The sequence below is a fragment of the Salvelinus fontinalis genome, chromosome 34 (assembly GCF_029448725.1).
Source record: "Salvelinus fontinalis isolate EN_2023a chromosome 34, ASM2944872v1, whole genome shotgun sequence".
Lineage (NCBI taxonomy): Eukaryota > Metazoa > Chordata > Actinopteri > Salmoniformes > Salmonidae > Salvelinus > Salvelinus fontinalis.
Window position 1 is genome coordinate 31112879 of NC_074698.1, and position 24888 is coordinate 31137766.

The 24888-nt window shown below is 46.5% G+C and overlaps 2 protein-coding genes across 3 annotated transcripts; one reads left to right on the forward strand and one right to left on the reverse strand.

Moving 5' to 3' along the window:
- The first annotated feature begins 2246 nt into the window (after positions 1-2246).
- On the forward strand, positions 2247-3229 carry LOC129833730 (uncharacterized). The gene has a single exon (XM_055898512.1). It carries the CDS (start codon positions 2369-2371, stop codon positions 3218-3220), a length of 852 nt encoding a protein of 283 aa, XP_055754487.1. The 5' UTR covers positions 2247-2368; the 3' UTR covers positions 3221-3229.
- A 2461-nt stretch (positions 3230-5690) lies between these two features.
- gps1 (G protein pathway suppressor 1) lies at positions 5691-18942 on the reverse strand. Of its 2 annotated transcripts, none has more exons than XM_055898505.1 (14): positions 18836-18942; positions 14931-15023; positions 13090-13271; positions 12530-12694; positions 11800-11935; positions 11514-11591; positions 11255-11315; positions 9659-9744; positions 9366-9460; positions 8891-8996; positions 8508-8588; positions 7452-7589; positions 7127-7261; positions 5691-6580 (listed from the first exon to the last, which is right to left on the reverse strand). In XM_055898505.1, exons 1-14 carry the CDS (start codon positions 18866-18868, stop codon positions 6503-6505), a joined length of 1467 nt encoding a protein of 488 aa, XP_055754480.1. In that variant the 5' UTR covers positions 18869-18942; the 3' UTR covers positions 5691-6502. The 2 variants fall into 2 exon arrangements, with proteins under 2 accessions (XP_055754480.1, XP_055754481.1); XM_055898506.1 differs by lacking the exon at positions 18836-18942 and adding an exon at positions 16303-16671.
- Between the last annotated feature and the right edge of the window lie 5946 nt (positions 18943-24888).

Sequence of the window (24888 nt, forward strand, 5' to 3'; positions counted from 1 at the left end):
TGATCTGACATCTGTTCTACATATTCATATTCATTATTCATCATTGTTGGAGCGGTAGGTAGCCTAGTGGTTAGAGCTTTGGGCCAGTAACCGTTGGACTAGTAACCGAAAGGTTGCTAGATTGAATCCCCGAGCTGACAAGGTAAAAATCTGTCGTTCTGCTCCTGAACAAGGCAGTTAACCAACTGTTCCCCGGTAGGCCATCATTGTAAATAAGAATTTGTTCTTAACTGACTTGCCGAGTAAAATAAAGGTTAAATAAAATAAAAAGAATTGGCCCATACAAACACAGAATATCATTCACTACATGGAACAATGGATAGTCCCCAAAAACACAATCAAAGGGCAGTTTGTTCTGAAGTGTCTGACCTATAAGAAAATGAGCTGAGATCTGTCCATATAGGTCTTATTCATTATGATCTGAAAGGCTGATCCTAGATCAGCAGTCCTACTCTGAGACGCTTGGTGGATACGGGCCCTGGTCTGGCCATGTGGTAAAACTCCTGCTCATTCTGATGTGTAACAGCCAGGGATGTGTTTATGGTGCATTCATGACAAGTTGGAAACTTTGAACTTGGAGTTAAAATGAATGTAAGTTATTTGCATAGAGCTTCCTATTTGTTGATTATGATACTTTACCAGTGGGAAACCTGGGGCCTCATCTTCAAGTTTCCAAGTCGTCTTGAACACACCATTACTAGGAACCAAACGGGGGGGGGGGGGGGGCCTACCTGAATTTGTCCAATAGAAACTCTTGTTTTTGTTGGAAAACGTTTTTCATTGTGTGATTGTTTTGCTACGGTTTGCACAAATGAATACACCCCAAGTGAGAACTCAATGCCAAATCACACTGGAAACTATTTTCATCACTTCAAAGAATATATAAATGATTTACAGAGTTATATTTGGTTTTAATTTCTCTTTGTGGTGGTTTTATTTATTTGATGGTGGTTAGGGGTTACTTGCATTGAGTTCAGTGCCTTCTGGTAGATATAACACTTGGCCTATCCCGTCATATATGAACTTGAGGTTAAATAAATGGATGTGACAAGTGAGAAATGGTGCATTTGATATTTCTCAACTATGGTTTCTCCGTTCATACATTTTGGGCCAAAATGAGCCCTTTTGACAATACTAACAACTTTTGGATTTTCTGCTGAATATCAAACTGACATGTCATCTTGTCTTTTTACTGTGGTTTGGGGATTTATTTTGAAATTAAATAAATCTATGGAGAAAAAAAAATCTCCATCTGTATCGCAAGTAATAGCCTCCCGGCCTCACGCCTCCCGGGTGGCACAGTGGTCTAGGGCACTGCATCGCAGTGCTAGCTGCGCCACCAGAGTCTCTGGGTTCGCGCCCAGGCTGGGCAGGGTTCGCGCCCAGGCTCTGTCGCAGCCGGCCGCAACCGGGAGGTCCGTGGGGCGACGCACAATTGGCATAGCGTCGTCCGGGTTAGGCCGGTAGGGATATCCTTGTCTCAGTATGTAAAATGTAATAAAATGTATGCACTCTACTGTAAGTCGCTCTGGATAAGAGCGTCTGCTAAATGACTAAAATGTAAATGTAATAGTAGATTCAATTACCATCTTGCATGCTTTCATATAAGTCTATGCTAGGTAAAGCCCCGCCTTATCTCACTGGTCACCATAGCAGCACGCGCTCCAGCAGGTATATTTCACTGGTCATCCCCAAAGCCAACACTTACTTTGGCCGCCTTTCCTTCCAGTTCTCTGCTGCCAGTGACTGGAACGAATTGCAAAAATCTCTGAAGCTGGAGTCTTATATCTCCCTCTTTAACTTTAAGCATCAGCTGTCAGAGCAGTGTACCGATCACTGTACCTGTACACAGCCAATCTGTAAATTTACTACCTCATCCCCATATTATTACTTACTCTCTTGCTCTTTTGTACCCCAGTATCTCTACTTGCACATCATCATCTGCACATCTATCACTCCAGTGTTAATGCTAAATTGTAATTATTTTCGCCTCTATGGCCTACCTCCCTACTCTTCTACATTTGTACACATTGTACATAGATTTTTCTATTATTTTGTGTTATTGACTGTTTGTTTATGTGTAACTCTGTGTTGTCGTTTTTGTCGCACTGCTTTGCTTTGCTTTATCTTGGCCAGGTCACAGTTGTAAATGGGAACTTGTTCTCAACTGGCCTACCCTGTAAAAAAAAAAAAAAAAAAAACTTTTATTTTGAAAGTCGTGAATATCAGACGTGACGTCATCCCGAAAAGGAAGCTGAAATCCCACGCTCGTAGCGTTTGTATCAACGTAAATGCAGGAAAATTAGGGCAGAAAGTTTTGGTGGACTTTTGGCTAAACATTCTAGCAAAGAAAGTAAAACGTATCCAAATGGATAAAACGAACTGTCCGACGTTTGTTGCCCCCGAGTTGTCCAAACTACAGTGGTTAAATGTGTTCCTCACGGAGCGGCTAACCGCAGCTGCTATAGAGATTTTTGGGGCCGTGGAAAAAACGACACTCGAGTATCAGGAAGAGATAATCCGTTTGAGACAGGAGAACAGTTGCCTATGGCGTAATAACGCGGTGATCCAACCAGAGAAGTTGCCAGACCCTCAGCAGCAGCTCACGTTCTCCGTCTCTGAAGAGGTTCTCCTGGACTTGGAGGAGCAGCACCCTGAGCAGAGCCAGAGGTGGAGCTCCAGTCTGGGGAAAGAGGTCCCAGAACCCACACAGAGTCGGACAGAGAAGGAACAGGATTGCATGACCAGTCATGAGGAAGCACAGCTTCAACTACTGGAGTTTGCTATCAAATTGACTCCTGTCTATCATGTGGAAAATTACTGTGATCAAGACCAACCTCGGCCCGTACACCTTGACCAGCCTCAGACTGTGGAGCTTCTGTCTCAGATCAAACCAGAAGCTAATGAAGTCAAATGTAATACAGACTGCACTTCATGGGAGAAACTAGAACAAGATGGGTATAAATACCCTATCACCCAGCCACACACAACAATTCCACCAGCTCACCATGGAGTTGACAACCCAGCAGCTACACCAGCTGAGGTATCAAACATCCAGATCTACAGAGCCGTCATGAATCTGAGCCAAATGACAGCTCAGGTGAAAGATGACTTGAACTGTGTGGTCGGAGGACTGATAGAAGAAATAGGAGGTCTGAAAAAAGAAGTCGGTGGGGCTGAAAGAACACGTCGTCTCACTGAGAGACTCTCTGGAAGGTGATGCTCGTCAGCTTGGGCCGGTACCGGCTAAGCGGAAGCGGGCCAGAAGCTCGCTAGTAGCAGAAACGGTACGGCGGCTCCATAATTCCGTGGGTAATGTGATACACAGATACCAGCCTAAGGATAAAGTAAACTCCCCACACAACAAGGTGATCACCACCTATCTGATTAGAGAAGCGTCCAAGGAAAGTTTAAGTGTGACTCACGACGTGCTCAGGGCTGCCAGTGTGACCTACTATGAAACAGTCCGGCGGAACTTCCTGATGCAGTTGCCAGAGAACCGTACGAAGAGTGAAGATACACGCGACGACAAGCGATGGCGGTCAAGGAGGAACCGCGGTTCTGCTGGATTCCAGAACCGCGATGCTCCAGAGTCACGAGGAGAAGGATCTGTGGGAAGGAGTGACATCGGAGTTGATGTCCGATGAGGAAGACACCATGGTGGATGATAAACCTGGTATGGCTGGTGAAGCCTCCAGCGTTCCGGAGCATGGAGCTGAGTGAGCTGCTCCAGAAAAGGCTCGACAAACACCCAAAGGCACTGCCACGCACCCCACGCCTCCCCAGTGGATTCATGTCTATGAGGGAGCCTCCAAGGACCTTCCACCAGGACAGGCAGATTTAAAGGCACAACACACTCCCCTGATGCCGTCTGTTGGAGACAATCAGCGATTCGATAGCCCTGGAGGGACCCTCTTAACTGTCAAAGAGGAAGAGATGGACTGAAACAGAGAGATTAAAGACATCCTCCAGTGATGTAACTGTTCCTGTTAAAGCGATATCCCAAGCATAAATATAACACACAATCAATAGAGAACAGAAGACACCTCCAGAAGCTGCTTTTGCTGATAGTTGCTTAACTGAGCAACGGTTTTACATGAGATGTGGTTGTTTTATCAACCTTAGTTGATTGGACTGACTAAGTCGCTTTGGATAAAAGCGTCTGCTAATTCAGTGTTTCCCAGCCCTGGTCCTCCAGTACCCCAACAGTGTTTCCCAACCCTGGTCCTCCAGTATCCTTAACAGTGTTTCCCAGCCCTGGTCCTCCAGTACCCCAACAGTGTTTCCCAGCCCTGGTCCTCCAGTACCCCAACAGTGTTTCCCAGCCCTGGTCCTCCAGTATCCCCAACAGTGTTTCCCAACCCTGGTCCTCCAGTACCCCAACAGTGTTTCCCAACCCTGGTCCTCCAGTACCCCAACAGTGTTTCCCAACCCTGGTCCTCCAGTATCCCAACAGTGTTTCCCAGCCCTGGTCCTCCAGTACCCCAACAGTGTTTCCCAACCCTGGTCCTCCAGTATCCCAACAGTGTTTCCCAACCCTGGTCCTCCAGTATCCCCAACAGTGTTTCCCAGCCCTGGTCCTCCAGTATCCCCAACAGTGTTTCCCAACCCTGGTCCTCCAGTATCCCCAACAGTGTTTCCCAACCCTGGTCCTCCAGTATCCCCAACAGTGTTTCCCAACCCTGGTCCTCCAGTATCCCCAACAGTGTTTCCCAGCCCTGGTCCTCCAGTATCCTTAACAGTGTTTCCCAACCCTGGTCCTCTAGTATCCTTAACAGTGTTTCCCAACCCTGGTCCTCCAGTATCCTTAACAGTGTTCCCAACCCTGGTCCTCCAGTATCCTTAAGTGTTTCCCAGCCCTGGTCCTCCAGTATCCCCAACAGTGTTTCCCAACCCTGGTCCTCGAGTATCCCCAACAGTGTTTCCCAACCCTGGTCCTCCAGTATCCCCAACAGTGTTTCCCAACTCTGGTCCTCCAGTACCCCAACAGTGTTTCCCAGCCCTGGTCCTCCAGTATCCTTAACAGTGTTTCCCAACCCTGGTCCTCCAGTATCCTTAACAGTACAGTTTAGTTGTATCCCTGGACAAACACACCTCATTCAACTCATTGAGGACTTGATGATTAGTTGAATCAGGTGTGCTTGTCCAGGGTTACAATAACAATGTGTACTGGAGGACCAGGGTTGGGGGTACTGGAGGACCAGGGTTGGGCTGTTGGTGGTACTGTAGGACCAGGGTTGGTGGTACTGGAGGACCAGGGTTGAGCTGTTGGTGGTACTGGAGGACCAGGGTTGGGGGTACTGGAGGACCAGGGTCGGGCTGTTGGTGGTACTGGAGGACCAGGGTTGGGCTGTTGGTGGTACTGGAGGACCAGGGTTGGGCTGTTGGTGGTACTGGAGGACCAGGGTTGGGCTGTTGGTGGTACTGGAGGACCAGGGTTGGGCTGTTGGTGGTACTGGAGGACCAGGGTTGGGCTGTTGGTGGTACTGGAGGACCAGGGTTGGGCTGTTGGTGGTACTGGAGGACCAGGGTTGGGCTGTTGGTGGTACTGGAGGACCAGGGTTGGGCTGTTGGTGGTACTGGAGGACCAGGGTTGGGAACCACTGCGCTAGATTACCTTAACGTAATTGTGGTACCAGGAATCTGTGGCTGTATTGGAAACTTCATCTAAAACACCACCAAAGAGTCAGTCATTTTGTATCTTTATTAAACGCTTGTTCTGTGTCGAGGTTGTGTTTTTCCCTCCCAATGTGTAATCAGTGTTTGTCACCAGGTACAAAGTGCATCTCTTTACAAAGAACCAGCCAGCTACAGCTGGAAGTACCTTGTCTCTCCCAAAACGTTCATTTCTTTTAACTTCATTTGAGTAACAAGGTGTTGTTGGGTCTCATGTGTCAACAGACATCGTATCTTCACCAACTTGCAGTATGTTTGTTCTTGTCTTCTCTCCCACCAGGAAACGTAGGCCCTGGTAAAAAGTAACGCACCATAGAGGACAGGGGGCTGTTTGAGGGGACAGGGGGCCGTTTGAGGGGACAGGGGGCCGTTTGAGGGGACAGGGGGCCTTTTGAGGGGACAGGGGGCCTTTTGAGGGGACAGGGGGCCTTTTGAGGGGACAGGGGGCCGTTTGAGGGGACAGGGGGCCTTTTGAGGGGACAGGGGGCCGTTTGAGGGACGCAGGTGTTTCTTTTTGCCAACGTTGGGGCCATGTCATAGGCTGCTTCTCAAATGACACCATGTGCCCTACTTTTGGCCAGACTCCAGCTCAGCAGTTGTAGCTTTGACTTGGCCAAAAGAAGGGCACTACCTGAGGGCTGTTGTGGACAGGCACTCCACACTCCCTCTGTTCATTCAGAGGCACCAGGCATTGTCTGCGTACCAAATGGCACCCTATTCCCTACATAGTGCCCTACTTTTGACCAGGACCCCATAGGGTAGTGCACTATATAGGGAGGAGAGTGCCAGACACAGCCAGCGATGGTGTCACGATGGGACGTCCCTGTCACATGGTGCTGCTCATCCTGGTTGTATGGCTGTTGGCTGTTGTTAGCTCCCCCTGGCTGCCTTCTCTAGGAGGGGACTGAGGGAGAAAGGAGGAGGAGGAGGGAGAGAGGAGGAGGGAGGGAGGGAGAGAGGAGGAGGGAAGGGGAGGAGGGAGGGAAGGGGAGGGGAGGAGGAGGAGGGGAGGGAAGGGAGAGAGGAGGAGGGAAGGGAGGGAGAGAGGAGGGAAGTGAACAGATTAACAGTGAAATGCTTAAAGAGGAGAGAGAGGTGGATAACAGTTGATTTCAAACGACGGACACGGTACTAAAATAATACATGACCTGATAAATGAACATTCTGTCAAAAGCAAGAAAAGCTCTGACGACATGTTCCAAATGAAACACGAGGTGAACTATCCAAGGTTTTCCACAAAATGAGGAGAGGAAGCAGCTTCATCCTGAGGGGTCCGGTTTCCCAGACATAAACCTGGTCCTGGAGTAAAACACTTCAGTGAAGAATCTCCATTGAGAATGCTTCTATTCAGGACTTGATGTGTGTCTGGGAAAGCGTCCCCAGATCCATCTCAATAGTCTAGACGAGGGCCAGGTAGTAACAGCTGTAGCTAACGTAACGGTGGTTTTACCTTGACGTGTATCTGGTTGCGCAGCACAGCAGCTCTGAGGATCATGGCTTTGGCTCGTCTCTGGAACTCCTTGCCCATGTGGACAGACTTCTCAAACGTATGGCCCCTCTGGTCCACGTCCCTCGCATACAGGATCTGACATCCCACATACAGGAAGTTACTCACTCATACTGGAACTGGGGAGAGACTGGTGTGTGTGTACCTGTAGTGATAGTTTGTGTAGATAGACTGGTCTACGGCTAGTGTGTGTGACCTTGTTGTGTGAGTCTATACGTGTGTGTGTGTGTTACCTTGCTGTGTGAGTCTATACGTGTGTGTGTGTTACCTTGCTGTGTGAGTCTATACGTGCGTTGATCAGTCCCTCCAGTATGAGCTGGGTCAGTTCATCCTCCAGAGACAACACTGTGGTGTTGAAGGACTGGGACATCTTAGTCATGTCTGCAGACACGTACGGGCTGAAGTACTGACACACACACACACACACATCAGGTTAACAACTTGGGCTGAAGTACTGACTCAGGACACAGGTTAACAACTTGGGCTGAAGTACTGACTCAGGACACAGGTTAACACCTTGGGCTGAAGTACTGACTCAGGACACCAGGTTAACAACATGGGCTGAAGTACTGACTCAGGACACCAGGTTAACAACATGGGCTGAAGTACTGACTCAGGTTAACAACTTGGGCTGAAGTACTGACTCAGGTTAACAACTTGGTCTGAAGTACTGACTCAGAACACAGGTTAACAACTTGGGCTGAAGTACTGACTCAGGTTAACAACTTGGGCTGAAGTACTGACTCAGAACACAGGTTAACACCTTGGGCTGAAGTACTGACTCAGGTTAACAACTTTGGCTGAAGTACTGACTCAGGACACAGGTTAACACATTGGGCTGAAGTACTGACTCAGGTTAACAACTTGGGCTGAAGTACTGACTCAGGACACAGGTTAACAATGTGGGCTGAAGTACTGACTCAGAACACAGGTTAACAACTTGGGCTGAAGTACTGACTCAGGACACAGGTTAACAATGTGGGCTGAAGTACTGACTCAGAACACAGGTTAACAATGTGGGCTGAAGTACTGACTCAGAACACAGGTTAACAATGTGGGCTGAAGTACTGACTCAGAACACAGGTTAACAACTTGGGCTGAATTACTGACTCAGAACACAGGTTAACAACTTGGGCTGAAGTACTGACTCAGAACACAGGTTAACAACTTGGGCTGAAGTACTGACTCAGAACACAGGTTAACAACTTGGGCTGAAGTACTGACTCAGGACAGGTGATGTAGGGATATGAAGGAAAGGAATCCAGGTGTAAAACTTCCACAACACTGCAAAGGTGACTAAGTCCTGGTGCCCTGACTGTCTCACCTGTATAAGGGCTCTGTTTCTGATCTGTGTGTACAGTGTTCTAACGTGGGGGGCCAGGTACAGGTCCAATAGAAGGTTATCCTGCAGGAGAGAGGAGGGGAGAGAGAGGAAGGGCATTGGTGTTACGTGCACATTCAAATCCCAGTTTGCCACCACTAGGCTACCTGCCGCCCCTCTGACCACTAAGCTACCTGCCGCCCCTCTGACCACTAGGCTACCTGCCGCCCCTCTGACCACTAGGCTACCTGCCGCCCTTTGCCTAGTTAAATAAAGGTTAAATAAAATGTAAAAAAACAACCAAGACTAATTCAATAAAAATAGTTTTTCATTCAGATTTTGCAGGTAGTCTGTAACTGTCCATATAAAACTGTTTTCTTCCTTACCTTCATCTCGTCCAGTAGTTTCAGACAGGATGCGTACTTTGATTCGTAAAACTTGAAGATTATGTCACGCACCTGGGGCTCCAACTCTAAAAACAACTTAAAGGAGCTAGAGAGAGAGATGGAGAGAGATATATAGGAGAGATAGAGAGAAGAGAGATAGAGGAGAGAGATATAGGAGAGAAGAGAGATATAGGAGAGGAGAGAGAAAGCGAGGGAAAAGAGGTGCTGACATTTCAATCAGTCATCACCCAACAAGCTGTTTCCTCTCCATAACAGTTCTCATCAAGGACTTCCACTTGACGGAGAGAACAATGAAGAACATTGTTCTGTAACAGAGCAGTTACCTGGAGGGGACGACTAAGTGTGGTGACCACTGCGTAGGGAGCCTACCTGCTTGAGAAGCACATTGTTCTGTAACAGAGCAGTTACCTGGAGGGGACGACTAAGTGTGGTGACCACTGCGTAGGGAGCCTACCTGCTTGAGATGATGTTCTTCTGTAGTTCCTGTCTGTCGAAGGTGGCCAGGGCACACATCCCTCCATACAGCGCTACATTACTGGGGGACAGGAGCTGCGGAGGGCCCACAACAGGTTACAACTCCTCAATCCTAATACAACTGAAAACACTCCATGTACACAGCAACATATCAGACCAGATACGGTGAGGTACCATATCATTATAATGGGGTGTTGGGGGGCGGGGTCAGGTGAGTTGGGGGTGGGGTCAAGTGAGTTGGGGTCAGAGATAGGGGGTATATTTATATCTGACCTCTGGGAAGTCGCAGTGGTCAAATGAAGCCTGGAGGAAGCACTTGGCGGCCGGTTTGTACTTTCTAGAGGCCAGCTCTGCCAAACCTGTCAAGAGAAACATTTGAAACTCACAATTTAAAAATAGGTTTTATTACCTAAGACTTCAGTGGTCCTCCTAACAGTATAGTATAATGTCTTAGGAGGAGCACTGAAGTCTGCAGCTAACAGTATAGTATAATGTCTTAGCTGCAGACTACAGTGCTCCTCCTAACAGTATAGTATAATGTCTTAGCTGCAGACTACAGTGCTCCTCCTAACAGTATAGTATAATGTCTTAGCTGCAGACTTCAGTGGTCCTCCTAACAGTATAGTATAATGTCTTAGCTGCAGACTACAGTGGTCCTCCTAACAGTATAGTATAATGTCTTAGCTGCAGACTTCAGTGGTCCTCCTAACAGTATAGTATAATGTCTTAGCTGCAGACTTCAGTGGTCCTCCTAACAGTATAGTATAATGTCTTAGCTGCAGACTTCAGTGGTCCTCCTAACAGTATAGTATAATGTCTTAGCTGCAGACTACAGTGCTCCTCCTAACAGTATAGTATAATGTCTTAGCTGCAGACTTCAGTGGTCCTCCTAACAGTATAGTATAATGTCTTAGCTGCAGACTTCAGTGGTCCTCCTAACAGTATGGTATAATGTCTTAGCTGCAGACTACAGTGCTCCTCCTAACAGTATAGTATGTCTTAGCTGCAGACTACAGTGGTCCTCCTAACAGTATAGTATAATGTCTTAGCTGTAGACTACAGTGCTCCTCCTAACAGTATAGTATAATGTCTTAGCTGCAGACTTCAGTGGTCCTCCTAACAGTATAGTATAATGTCTTAGCTGCAGACTACAGTGTTCCTCCTAACAGTATAGTATAATGTCTTAGCTGCAGACTTCAGTGGTCCTCCTAACAGTATAGTATAATGTCTTAGCTGCAGACTTCAGTGGTCCTCCTAACAGTATAGTATAATGTCTTAGCTGCAGACTACAGTGGTCCTCCTAACAGTATAGTATAATGTCTTAGCTGCAGACTACAGTGGTCCTCCTAACAGTATAGTGTAATGTCTTAGCTGCAGACTTCAGTGGTCCTCCTAACAGTATAGTATAATGTCTTAGCTGCAGACTTCAGTGGTCCTCCTAACAGTATAGTATAATGTCTTAGCTGCAGACTTCAGTGGTCCTCCTAACAGTATAGTATAATGTCTTAGCTGCAGACTTCAGTGGTCCTCCTAACAGTATAGTATAATGTCTTAGCTGCAGACTTCAGTGGTCCTCCTAACAGTATAGTATAATGTCTTAGCTGCAGACTTCACTGGTCCTCCTAACAGTATAGTATAATGTCTTAGCTGCAGACTTCAGTGGTCCTCCTAACAGTATAGTATAATGTCTTAGCTGCAGACTTCAGTGGTCCTCCTAACAGTATAGTATAATGTCTTAGCTGCAGACTTCAGTGGTCCTCCTAACAGTATAATGTCTTAGCTGCAGACTACAGTGCTCCTAACAGTATAGTATAATGTCTTAGCTGCAGACTTCAGTGGTCCTCCTAACAGTATAGTATGATGTCTTACCCGCAGCACATTTTAGTTTGGTGAGGACAGATTGGTTCTGACTGTCTCTCTCTCCTCGTTGCTAGAAGAACAAGCGGAGGTAAGTCAGTGATTTTCTCTCAGTGTGAAGGCTGTATTAGAGTCTACTATACACACACAACAATTTAAAAAGAAGAACATCTATTGAACACATTCTCATACTGCTTGATTTGACAAGTTTCTCTCACTAGGAAGGTACGATGGAAAGGTTATATTTACTTTTAAGTCATTCAGTACTAACCTCAGCTATCTCTGGAGTCGATTCTGCCTTGCTGACATAGCTAAGTACATGGGACCAGTTCTGGAGGTAAATGCTAACCTAGCGAGAGAGAAATACACAGAGAGAGAGAGAGAGAGACAGGAGAGAGACAGAGGAGAGAAAAAGTTTGAGAAACCTTCCAAGGATGTTAGGTCAGACAATCCACATTTATAGACTTGACCAAGTGAAGACACAACTTGACGATAAAAGTTGACATGACATTCATAAACATTCATTTCGGGGGCACATGTTGTTGAGGTCATAGTACCTTGATGACGTTCAGACACATGTTGATGACATGCTTGGCACTAGTGCAGTAGTCTCGGGCTCGGCTATAACACTTGAGGGCATTGCTGAGATCTCCACAGTCTAAATAGTGGTCCCCTAGGTCATCATGACCCCGCCTGAACAGACGGAGAGAGAGGGAGGGGACGGAGGAGGAGAGGGGAGGAGAGGGGAGGAGAGAGAGGGGGAGGAGAGAGAGGGGGAGGAGAAAAGAGGGGGAGGAGAAAAGAGGGAGGGAGGGGGGAGGAGAGAGGGAGGGAGGGGAGAGGGGGGGGGAGAGGGGGGGGGGGAGGGAGGGGAGAGGGAGGGAGGGGGGGGGAGGGAGGGAGGGGGGGGGGGGAGGGGAGAGGGATGAGGGGAGAGGGAGGGAGGGGAGAGGGAGGGAGGGGAGAGGGAGGGAGGGGAGAGGGAGGGAGGGGAGAGGGAGGAGAGAGAGAACTTGTTGAGTAGTAGACTGGTTCCATTTGGGTTTTGAGGCCCTTCCTCTCCCCTACCACATCACTGGCTGTGTCCACATTCTCCAACCTTATCCCAAAGTGTGCACTTGTCTTGCACGCTCCCTGTCATGGAGTTGAAAGCGCTGGATGTGTGTAAACCCGGCTGATGTCCTAGGTTCTAGCCATGCATGTTGTCTGAGTTCCATCTCCACTGCTTGTGACACACGTAACACAGTGAAAACAATGTCTACTTGAGTTTCCCCCGTAGCTAGTTACCTGATGCTCTCTTTGATGGAGTTTCCCTTGTAGTTCTTGAGGTCAGTGTCCAGCTTCTCCAGTTTGAGAAGGGCCTTTTTCCTGGTGCTCTCTGCCCAGGCTGCGTCCAGGAGAGGGGCCTCCACCGGCCCATCAGGCACCGCGTCAGGGACACCCTGCGCCTGTCTGGGAATAGACAGAGATATTAGGGTCGTATGCACACATGCAGGATCTCACACACACAACACACACACGCTCACAACACACACACGCTCCCAACACACACACACACGCTCCCAACACACACACACACGCTCACAACACACACACACACACGCTCACAACACACACACGCTCACAACACTCACACAACACACACACGCTCACAACACACACACGCTCACAACACACACACGCTCACAACACACACACGCTCACAACACACACACACAACACACACACACACAAGCTCACAACACACACGCACACACACACACAATAATACGCCTCACTGAACCCACAGATACTTTTGTACCTTATATAGGCTCCACTTCACTCTCTCACACACTCTTTCTCCTCACCGCTTGGTGTCGGTGAGTCTGCGGTGGATCTCCTCGTACACGTCTACGTTGAAGGTCCTCTGGACGAAGGACAGGGCCATCTTCAGGGCCTCGGCACGGAGCTGGGGACAATGTTGTGCTATGAACTGCAGTCTCTCAATACGCATCAGACCGCTGTAGCTGGACGCAAACTGCTCCAGGTCCTAGAGAGGGAGACCAGGAGAGATGAAAGAGAGAGAGAGACAGACAGCGAGATTGAGAGAGAGAAAGAGACAAAACAGTGAAAAGATAACACATGATTACATTTACATTACATTTAAGTCATTTAGCAGACGCTCTTATCCAGAGCGACTTACAAATTGGCGCATTCACCTTATGATATCCAGTGGAACAACCACTTTACAATAGTGCATCTAAATGATAGGAGTAGACCACCATGTGACAGACTAACTTCATTTAGTTCAGTGTTTAGCATAGAATATAGAAGAACTACAAAGCTAAGGAAGATACAGTCAGTAACGTACCAGTGCTAGGGCTAGCTTAGTGCTATAGTAACGTAACAGTGCTAGGGCTAGCTTAGTGCTGTAGTAACGTACCAGCGCCAGGGCTAGCTTAGTGCTATAGTAACGTCCCAGTGCTAGTTTAGTGCTATAGTAACGTCCCAGTGCTAGCTTAGTGTTATAGTAACGTGCTAGGGCTAGCTTAGTGCTATAGTAACGTCCCAGTGCGAGCTTAGTGTTATAGTAACGTGCTAGGGCTAGCTTAGTGCTATAGTAACGTCCCAGTGCTAGTTTAGTGCTATAGTAACGTCCCAGTGCTAGCTTAGTGTTATAGTAACGTGCTAGGGCTAGCTTAGTGCTATAGTAATGTCCCAGTGCTAGTTTAGTACTATAGTAACGTCCCAGTGCTAGGGCTAGCTTAGTGCTATAGTAACGTCCCAGTGCTAGGGCTAGCTTACTGCTATAGTAACGTACTAGTGCTAGTTTAGTGCTATAGTAACATACCGGTGCTAGGGCTAGCTTAGTGCTATAGTAACATACCGGTGCTAGGGCTAGCTTAGTGCTGTAGTAACGTACCAGTGCTAGGGCTAGCTTAGTGCTATAGTAACATACCAGTGCTAGGGCTAGCTTAGTGCTATAGTAACGTACCAGTGCTAGGGCTAGCTTAGTGCTGTAGTAACGTACCAGTGCTAGGGCTAGCTTAGTGCTATAGTAACGTACCAGTGCTAGGGCTAGCTTAGTGCTGTAGTAACGTACCAGTGCTAGGGCTAGCTTAGTGCTATAGTAACATACCAGTGCTAGGGCTAGCTTAGTGCTATAGTAACATACCAGTGCTAGGGCTAGCTTAGTGCTATAGTAACGTACCAGTGCTAGGGCTAGCTTAGTGCTATAGTAACGTACCAGTGCTAGGGCTAGCTTAGTGCTGTAGTAACGTACCAGTGCTAGGGCTAGCTTAGTGCTATAGTAACGTACCAGTGCTAGGGCTAGCTTAGTGCTATAGTAACGTACCAGTGCTAGGGCTAGCTTAGTGCTATAGTAACGTACCAGTGCTAGGGCTAGCTTAGTGCTATAGTAACATACCAGTGCTAGGGCTAGCTTAGTGCTATAGTAACGTACCAGTGCTAGGGCTAGCTTAGTGCTATAGTAACGTACCAGTGCTAGGGCTAGCTTAGTGCTGTAGTAACGTACCAGTGCTAGGGCTAGCTTAGTGCTGTAGTAACGTACCAGTGCTAGCTTAGTGCTATAGTAACGTACCGGTGCTAGGGCTAGCTTAGTGCTATAGTAACATACCAGTGCTAGGGCTAGCTTAGTGCTATAGTAACATACCAGTGCTAGGGCTAGCTTAGTGCTATAGTAACATACCAGTGTGGGGTTTTCCACCACATAGTTAGTGTCTGGAGCATTCTGCTGGTCTTCCTGGGGGTCAGCATCGATCTGCATCGGCTCAACAGCCCCCTGGAGGAGAGAGAGGGATGGAAGGGAGGGAGGGGAGAGAGAGGAGAGAGAAGATGAGATGGAGAGAGAGAGGGATGGAAGGGAGGGGGAGAGAGAAAGTGAGATGGAGAGAGAGCGAGCGGGGGAGAGAGAGACTTTTCGAGGTTAACCCCCTAAGGTCAATGTCCGAAAACCCGCTGAAATCGAATTAGCATTTTAAAAAAGCCCCATAGAAATCCATCAATTTAAACTAGAGCAGTGAATGTCAGACCATGAGACATCCCAATTGGTCTTCTCACAAAATTGTCTGTAGCGTCCGAACAGCCTACAAATGATTGACCCTTCAATGGAAAGATGAGACTCTCACAAACATGACGGTGTTGTCCGTTTGGATCTATGACCCCGACAAGCTACTTGGGACTCATCTGAAGTCGGTACAGCCGATCTGCCAACTGTCTGAAATGTCTGAACAGTTTGGCCTACACACCAATATGACCCTCTGTGTAAAGGTGAGACTCTCACAAACATGATGGTGGTTTTATTCTAGGACGCCCACAGGCCTCACAAGACTTGTCTGAAGGTCCCCTGGTACGAAGTTAAAAACATTTATGGAAGTATATATGGAGACTGGATTAGTACCAAAAATATGGGGTTAAAACATTTTTTTAATTTAACTAGGCAAGTCAGTTAAGAACAAATTCTTATTTTCAATGACAAGAACAGTGGATTAACTGCCTTGTTCAGGGGCAGAACGGATTTTTACCTTGACAGCTCGGGGATTCGATCTTACAACCTTCTGGTTACTAGTCCAACGCTCTAACCTACCTGATCTTTCTTATAGGTCAGACACTTCAGAACAAACTGCCGTTTGATAGTTTTTTGGGGACTATCCATTGTTCCATGTAGTGAATGATATTCTGTGTTTGTATGGGCCAATTTTTTAAATTTATTTAACCTTTATTTAACTAGGCATCAGTTAAGAACAAATTCTTGTTTACAATGACGGCCTAGGAACAGCCCTGTTCAGAGGCAGAACGACAGATTTTTACCTTTTACATTGTCAGCTCAGGGATTCAATCTAGCAACCTTTCGGTTACTGGCCCAACGCTTTAACCACTAGGCTACTTGCCGCCCTAATAGCAGTAAGGACAAAAATGATTTATCAAAAAAACATGTTATATATTTTTTTATACTTCAAGGTGTCATAAAATTCAAAATCAAATAGCAAAATGATCCTTGGTATGACCTCAAAACAACTCCATATATCAGAGCTTTGCTCTGTCTGCTCTGGTGGTCCTACCTCTGGGAGCAGGGAGCATGCTGAGAGGCTGGAGCTGAGGACATAGTCCCCTGCAGTGAACGGTGACAGCAGATTGGGTCTGCTGCTGCTATGGGAGGTACAGGGCAGCTCTGAGGCTGAGGTCTGGGCCAAGCTAGCCCTACTCTTCTCCCTGTCTCTGGCCATGTCCCTGTCTCTTTCGCTGTCCTGAGCCTGTTCTGCCCCTGCGGCAACCTCCAGCTCTGACACTGAGCTGTCCTGGAGGAGGGAGGGGAGGCGGGAGAGGGGGGAGATGCAGGGTAGGAAGGGAGGGGGGAGATGGAGGGGAGGGCAGAAGAGTGATTTCTGTCCTTGATGACTTAAAGCACTTCGCATGATAAGTCATGTCAGTTAAGCTAGCCAGACCTCTGACCACATTAGCTGGATGTTATTTGGGGCTGTGTATTAAACTACATGACCAAAAGTATGTGGACACCTGCTCGTCAAACATCTTATTCCATAATCATGGAGTTGGTCCCCCCTATGCTGCTACAACAACACTATTCTGGGAAGGCTTTCCACTAGATATTGAAACATTGCTGCAGGGACTTGCTTCCATTCAACCACAAGAGCATTAGTGATGTTGGGCAATTAGGCCTGGCTCGCAGTCGGCGGTCCAATTCATCCCAAAGTAATTCGATGGGCTTGAGGTCAAGGCTCTGTGTAGGCTAGTCAAGTTCTTCCACACCGATCGACAAACCATTTCTGTGTGGACCTCGCTTGGTGTACGGGGCATTGTCATGCTGAAACAGGAAAGGGCCTTCCACAAACTGTTGCAACAAAATCATCTATGCTGTAGCGTTAAGATTTCTGTTCACTGTAACGAAGGGGCCTAGCCCAAACCATGAAAAACAGCCCCAGACCATTATTCTTTCTCCACCAAACTTTACAGTTGGCACTATGCATTGGGGCATGTAACATTCTCCTTGCATCCACCAAACCCACTTGGACTGCCAGAAGTGATTCATCACTCCAGAGAACACGTTTCCACTGCTCCAGATTCCAATGGCGGGGAGCTTTATACCACTCAACCTGACACTTGGCATTGTGATCTTGGTGTGCGACTGCTCAGCCATGGAAACCCATTTTTTACATTTTATTTAACCTTTATTTAACTAGGCAAATCAGTTACGAACAAATTCTTATTTACAATGACAGCCAAACCCGAATGATGCTGGGCCAATTGTGCGCCGCCCTATGGGACTTGGCCGGTTGTGATACAGCCTGGAATCAAACCAGTGTCTGTAGTGACACCTCTAGCACTGAGATGCAGTGCACCACTCGAGAGCCCATGAAGCTCCCGACGAACAGTTCTTGTGCTGACGTTGCTTCCAGAGGCAGTTTGGAACTCGGTAGTGCTTCAGTGGTCCCGTTCTGTGAGCTTGTGTGGCCTACCACTTCGCGGCTGAGCCGTTGTTGCTCCTAGACATTTTCACTTCACAATATCAGCACTTACATTTGTCCAGGGCAGCTCTAGCAGGGTAGAAATTTTACAAACTGACTTGTTGGAATAGTGGCATCTTATGACGGTGCCACGTTGAAAGTCACTAAGCTCTTCAGTACGGGCCATTCTACTGCCAATGTTTGTCTATGTAGATTGCATGGATTTTATTTAATAGAGATTGCATGGCTGTGTGCTCGATTTTATACACCTGTCAGCAAGGGGTGTGGCTGAAATAGCAGAATCCACTAATTTGAAGGGGTGTCCACATACTTTTGGTGATGTAGTGTATATTTGGTGCTGTACAAACAAGGTCGGTCACACATGTGAATTGGTGGAAGAAGCAAGGTCTGAGACATTTAAGAAACATGGAAGTCCTGCTTCTTGCATAAAAGGGATGTCAATTAATGCGTTGTCTCTAAATGAACAGTGCCTAAACTGAACTGCAAGGGTTGGTGAAAGGTTTCAGGGTGATAGTAACTTCTGCCAGTCCGGTGGATGGTGTTTAGCTAGTTGATTATAACAGACAATTTAAGAATTGTTTCCATGGCCATCTTCTCTAGCTAACTAAATTTTTATTTAGCTAGCTAAATAGCTTGCATTTTAGGTGGCTACGCTAACGTTTGACACAGACGTAGCTATGCTAGTAAGGAATTACTAACTGCAGTCGTTTGTTTTTAAATGAGCAAATTACAGTAACGACTCAACACGAGCCTTCCAACTGTCTGTTTACATTTTCTAGAACAAATTTAGCTACACCTGGGGTTTTTTATCCGCCGACTAGTTAGCTATATCTATCAAACAAATTGAAGATTTATAATCTATAATAAACCTAGTTCAATCCGCCCTAACGCTAAACGTATTAGCTAATAAGGACTAATTTGATGTTGAGACCCTAGCATAGCTTCTTGGCTAACATTAGCTAGCAAGATTAGCTTGTTAGCTAACTCCAGTTGAAAACACTTTGTTAGAGGACCAAATAGGTCAACTCAATCTAAACAAAAAATATAGTCATTTAAACGTGTTCCCGGTTATATAAACTGTTGAAAACAAGCTTTGAAAACACAAGTTTACCTGAAAGTTAAAGACCTGTACGGGCAGAGGCATCTCCTTCTCTGAAGACACAAACACAATAATTGCATCCGGGGTATGGGAGTGCAACTTGTATCTAAATCCCTGTGGAGCAAAAGTTACTGCCTAAAATCAAAATATGGCTAGCTGGAATAAACCCAACTTTGGCGCTGTTATGAAACATATTAATAACCACGGTCATACATTATCATACATGGTTATAACGCCTAGTATATTGGACTAGTATATAAAGCCTAGTCTATATAGTATAGCGCATTTGGAAAGTATTCAGACCTCTACACATTTTGTTACGTGACAGCCTTATTCCCTCAAAACCAAGAATTCCTGATTAGTCAGGGAAAATCCCATGTCTGGTTGACTGTGAGCATCAGAAATGTCACCCTAATCCCTATATACAGTGCATTCAGAAAGTATTCAAACCCCTTGACTTTTTCCATATTTTGTTATGTTAATCAGTTGATTGGACATGATTTGGAAAGGCACAGACCTGTCTATATAAGGTCCCACAGTTGACAGTGAATGTCAGAGCAAAAACCAAGCCATGAGTTCGAAGGAATTGCATCGAGGCACAGATCTGGGGAAGGGTACCAAAACATTTCTTCAGCATTGAAGGTCCCCAAGAACACAGTGGCCTCCATCATTCTTAAATGGAAGAAGTTTGGAACCACCAAGACTCTTCCTAAAACTGTCTGCCCGGACAAACTGAGCAATCAGGGGAGAAGGGAGGTGACCAAGAACCCGATGGTCACTCTGACAGAGCTCCAGAGTTCCTCTGTGGAAATGGGAGAACCTTCTAGAAGAACAACCATCTCTGCAACACTCCACCAATCAGGCCATTATGGTAGAGTGGCCAGACGGAAGCCACTCCTCAGTAAAAGGCTCATGACAGTCCGCTTGGAGTTTGTCATAAAGCACCTAAAGGACTCAGACCGTGAGAAACAAGATTGTCTGGTCTGATGAAACTGAATGCCAAGTGTCACGTCTGGTGGAAACCTGCCACCATCCCTATGGCGTAGCATGGTGGTGGCAGCACCATGCTGTGGGGGTGTTTTCAGCGGCAGGTACTGGGCGACTAGTCAGGATCGAGGCAAAGATGAACGGCCCAAAGTACAGAGAGATCCTTGACGAAAACCTGCTCTAGAGCGCTCAGGACCTCAGACTGGGGTGAAGGTTCACCTTCCAACAGGACAACGACCCTCAGCACACAGCCAAGAGAACACAGGAGTGTTGTCTCAATGTTCTTGAGTGGCCCGGACTTGAACCCAATCGAATGTCACTGGAGTGACCTGAAAATAGGTCTCTGACAGAGCTTGACAGGATCTGCAGAGAAGAACAGGAGAAACTCCCCAAATGCAGGTGTGCCAAACTTGTATTGTGATACCCAAGAAGACTCGAGGCTGGAATCAATGCCAAAGGTGCTTGAACAAAGCACTGAGTAAAGGGTCTGAATACTTATGTAAATGTGATATTTCCGTTTTTTTATTTGTATACATTTGCAAAAATATCTGAAAACCTGTTTTTGCTTTGTCATTATGGGGCACCTGTGTTTCAGTGTAACCGGGGATAGTTAGTCAACTGGAGACACACACAGCGTATGGATCTGTGCAAACTGCTACAGAAAGTGTATAGATTTTACCCTACCCTATAAGGGTTTTCAAGAGCTTGTAAGTACTGCACAAAAATATATAAACTCAACATGCAACAATTTAACTGATTTTACTGAGTTACGGTTCGTATGAGGAAATCAGTCAATTTAAATAAATTCATTAGGCCCTAATCTATGGATTTCACATGACTGGGAATACAGATATGCATCTATTGATCACAGATACCTCTAATGGGCCTCAGGATCTCCTCACTGTATTTTTCTGCATTCTAATTGCCATCGATAAAATGCAATTGTGTTCGTTGTCCATAGCCTATGCCTGCCCATACCATAACCCCACCGCCACCACCATGGGGCACTCTGTGCACGTCGTTGACATCAGAAAACCGCTCACTCACACGACGCCATACACGTGGTCTGCGGTTGTGAGGCCTGATGAACCTACTGCCAAATTCTCTAAAACAACATTGAAGGCGGTAAAGAAATGAACATGAAGTTCTCTGGCAACAACTCTGCTGGACATTCCTGCGGTCAGCATGCAAATTGCACACTCCCTCAACTTGAGACATCTGCACATTTTAGAGTGGCATTGTATTGTCCCCAGCACAAGCTGCACCTTTGTAATGATCATGCTGTTTAATCAGCTTTTTGATATGCCACACCTGGTCCGGTGGATGGATTATCTTGGCAAAGGAGAAATGCTCACTAACAGGGATGTAAACAATCTTGTGCACAAAAATTGAGAGAAATAAGCTTTTTGTGCGTATGGAACATTTCTGGGATCTTTTATTTCAGCTCATGAAACATGGGACCAACACTTTACATGTTGAGTTTATATTTTTGTTCAGTGTGTATATATAAAGGTTAGCACTCATTAGTGTTCACTAATACTATCCCTTTTTTAAATCACATGTTCAGTGAAGAACTTTCTTTTGGCAACATTAAAACAGGGGTGTATTCATTTGACCAATTCTGCTGCACAAAGGAACGTTTTGTAACTGTTTGGAGCTTCTATTGGAGAAATCCAGGTAAGTCTCTCCCCGTTTCGTTTCCTTCTGCTTCCGTTTAATAAATGTTTTGCAACAGAATCAGTGTAATGAATACACCCCTGGTAATCAAAAACAGACAGTTCCTTTTTTCTGTTAAATGTTACATTTTTTGTTTATGTTCCGAGTTCTTCCTTAATCAAAGTTCAGTAGAATATCACTGATGCAACAGAAGCATGGAGCTGGTAAAAAGAAACAGAAATACTACTGCTAAAATAAATAACACTTGCAAAGAAACATCTCTCTCACCCTCTCGCTCTCCCTCTACCCCCCCTCTTTCTCTCTCTCTACCCCTTCTCTTTTTCTCTCTCCCTCCCTCTACCCCCCTCTCTTTCTCTCTCCCCCCTTTCTCTCTCTCTCTCCCTCCATCTACCGACCCTCTTTCTCTCTCTCCCTCCCTTTACCCCCCTCTCTTTCTCTCTCCCCCCCTTTCTCTCTCTCCCTCCCTCTACCCCCTCTCTTTCTTTCTCTCCCTCCCTCTACCCCCCCCCCTCTTTCTCTCTCTCCCTCCCTTTACCCCCCTCTCTTCTTATTCTCTTACTATCTCATTTTCCTCTCGGACATAACCAGAGATGACTTCTGATGACAGCGGGCTTCAGAGCATCATCTCTCATATGATTAGAGCAAACTGTCAAAAGATGGGAAACTGAAAACCCAAGGTAATTGGGTCTGCAGACAGACATCGTCCTCTGACACCGGTGCACAGTGCTCTGACACATCTCCGTCAAGCTCTGACACCTCAGACTGCCATTTCCTTTTCACTTTGGTGTTTTTGCCGGGCTCTCTCTTTTCTCTCGTCCTCTGCAGTTCCTCCCGCTTCCTCTTTCTCTCCTGCTTCTCCTTCTCTCCAGCCTCCTGTTGATGAAGGAGTTTGTTGTACTCCTCCGGAAGGAGGAGTCGACGCTTCACTTTCTGCCGGTTAGATGTTTGGAAGACTGGGGGCACCAGGACATTGGCCAGGTCTGGAGAGACGAGTCCTGCAGCCACCAAAGGGTTTGTGGGTGGGGCACGCTGTCCGCAGGTCGAACAGCAGCCACCCGGGACAAGAAACGTGGTCGCTGCTGGGGTTGCGGGGGTCTCTGCTGCTTTGGGGTCGGGGTTCCCTGCAGTGGCCTCTGAGGTTGCCTCTTTGGGGTCGGGGGTGTTCGGCACCAGCTTCACCAGCTGGCAGGAGTCAAAGGCCTCTCTGTTAAGTGGGAAAATCCCTGCCTTCTTGAACCCAGCCATAATGTTTTTCTTAGTGACCGCCTGGGGGTAGGCCTCTCGCAGCATGGCGGAGAAGTGCTTCTTGCCGATGACAAGATCGCCCCGCACCAGGTCTAGACATGCAGCATTCCTGCTGAACACAGTCTTCAGTGGGCCAAAGACGCTGATTTCCAATGGCTGCAACACGTGGGTATTCGCCGGCAGACAGACCACCTCCACCTGATTTTCCCGGCAAAACTTGACCACCTCCCTGGACAGATGAGTTTTATGGTGGTCCACTACGAGCACCAGGGGCCTCTCCTTTGGGGCGTGATTCACGAAGAAGAGCAGCCACTTCAGGAAAAGTTCTGCGTCCATGTAGCCTTTAGGGGACACACCATACAGGGCCTTCGGTGGACCCTCGAGTGCATAGGCCGTACTGGGGAGGCACTTGTGGGAGATTATAAATGGCGGGATACTCTCACCAGCTGCACTCACACAGCAGCGCACGGTAATATGTTCCCTAGTGGTGTGCTGTTGATAGACGTGTTTCCTGCCTTTTTGACCGAGAACTTTCTCCCTGGACTTGAGCTTGTCCGAAAACCCCGTCTCGTCGCAGTTGAAGATGAGGTGCGGCTTGTGTTCTAAGCCGTGGCTGACGAAGATGGGCTCGTAGACATCGAAGAAGCCCTTGATGGCGGCAGGAGTAGCTCCCTGTACCCTGGCCCGGTGGAGCGGGTCGGGCACCCTGGCGCTCAGCTCAGGGTGGCGAGCCCTGAATCTAGACCACCAGTTGTCACTCAGTCCCCGTTCCAGATTGACGACGGTGCTACGGCCACTCTCCTTGATAATGGCCACAGCCAGAGCCTTCACCACGGTCCTGCTGATAGGGAACGCATGGTCGGCCATCCAGAGAACATAAGATATTAGGGAGTGCTCTTCCTCGGTGGTTATTGCCAGGTTGGGGTGAGGGGCAAAGGCATATTTGTTCTTTTTGTGATCTTGGAGAGTGGTGTGAGGAATCCCTGACTCACGGGAAGCTTCTCTAAGGCTCATTCCAGCTTTTACTTTCTCTACAGCTGTCTCTAGTGCCTCCCTGGAGTATTTTCTCCTTTTTGTTGTCCCTTTCTTTCCATGTCCTCTTTCATTTCTACTTCCATTTAGTGACATTATTTCCTTTCAAAATAACATTTGTTTTGTTTAACGTTATTTATTATACAACGGGAATATTTCTAAACTAATAAAAAATACATAATTATCTTCGCTTTAGGCTAAACATAGATCATCTAACGTTCTCCCGATTATACAAACGGTGCGCCGCAAAAAATAGTTTGAAAAAGTTGCCCAAGTCATTTCCGGGTCACGAAATTGTAACATTTCAGAATAATAGTCCCCGATGTCATAGTGAAAAGTGTTAAAAATATATATATATTTATGATTTATGATAAACGTCTATTAATTAACAATGATTCATGTTTGTTTATATTTAAGTGATATTTTGGTTTAAAAAAATGTCCATGGTTAAATAATTACTGTATACAGTGAGCTGATACAAAACATATTGTGTGTCCATAAAGCTGTAGGTCAGTCTACCCACTTGAGTCCACAGTATCCAAACACCAGTGTTTGAACATAAAGTTGTGTCATAGGAAGCACTTCTAGTGTAACCAAATAGCATAGAGAGGCATCACTGGGTCATATGTAAAAGAAAATATGTACATGAGATATTATTTGGTAAATGTTTAGTATCGCACATGTATTTTTACTACCATCATTTACCAGCAGGGGGAGATGACTGTAATCTAAAATATATCTAGGATGCTACAATGCGCTACAGTACTGTTGAGTGGAAACCAGCACCAATACTGCAACACCAGATGATTACATGAACACATCTTCTTCATCATCAGCATCATCATCATCATCACAAGCACAACAAAGAAAAACAGAGCTACAGTGTTTGATACTTTCAAATATGTTTATTTATTAATACCTTTTAAAAATCACTTTATATCCATGTTTAAATGAAGATGTTTATTTTGGCAAACATTATAGCAGGTATTAAAAACAGACAGTTCCTTTTATTGTGTTTAAATACTTGATCTTTGTTGTTTAGAGTTGTTCAGACAATCACAGAAGCATGATGGGGGATAATTAACAAATATACACTCTCTCTCTCTCTCTCTCTCACACTCACA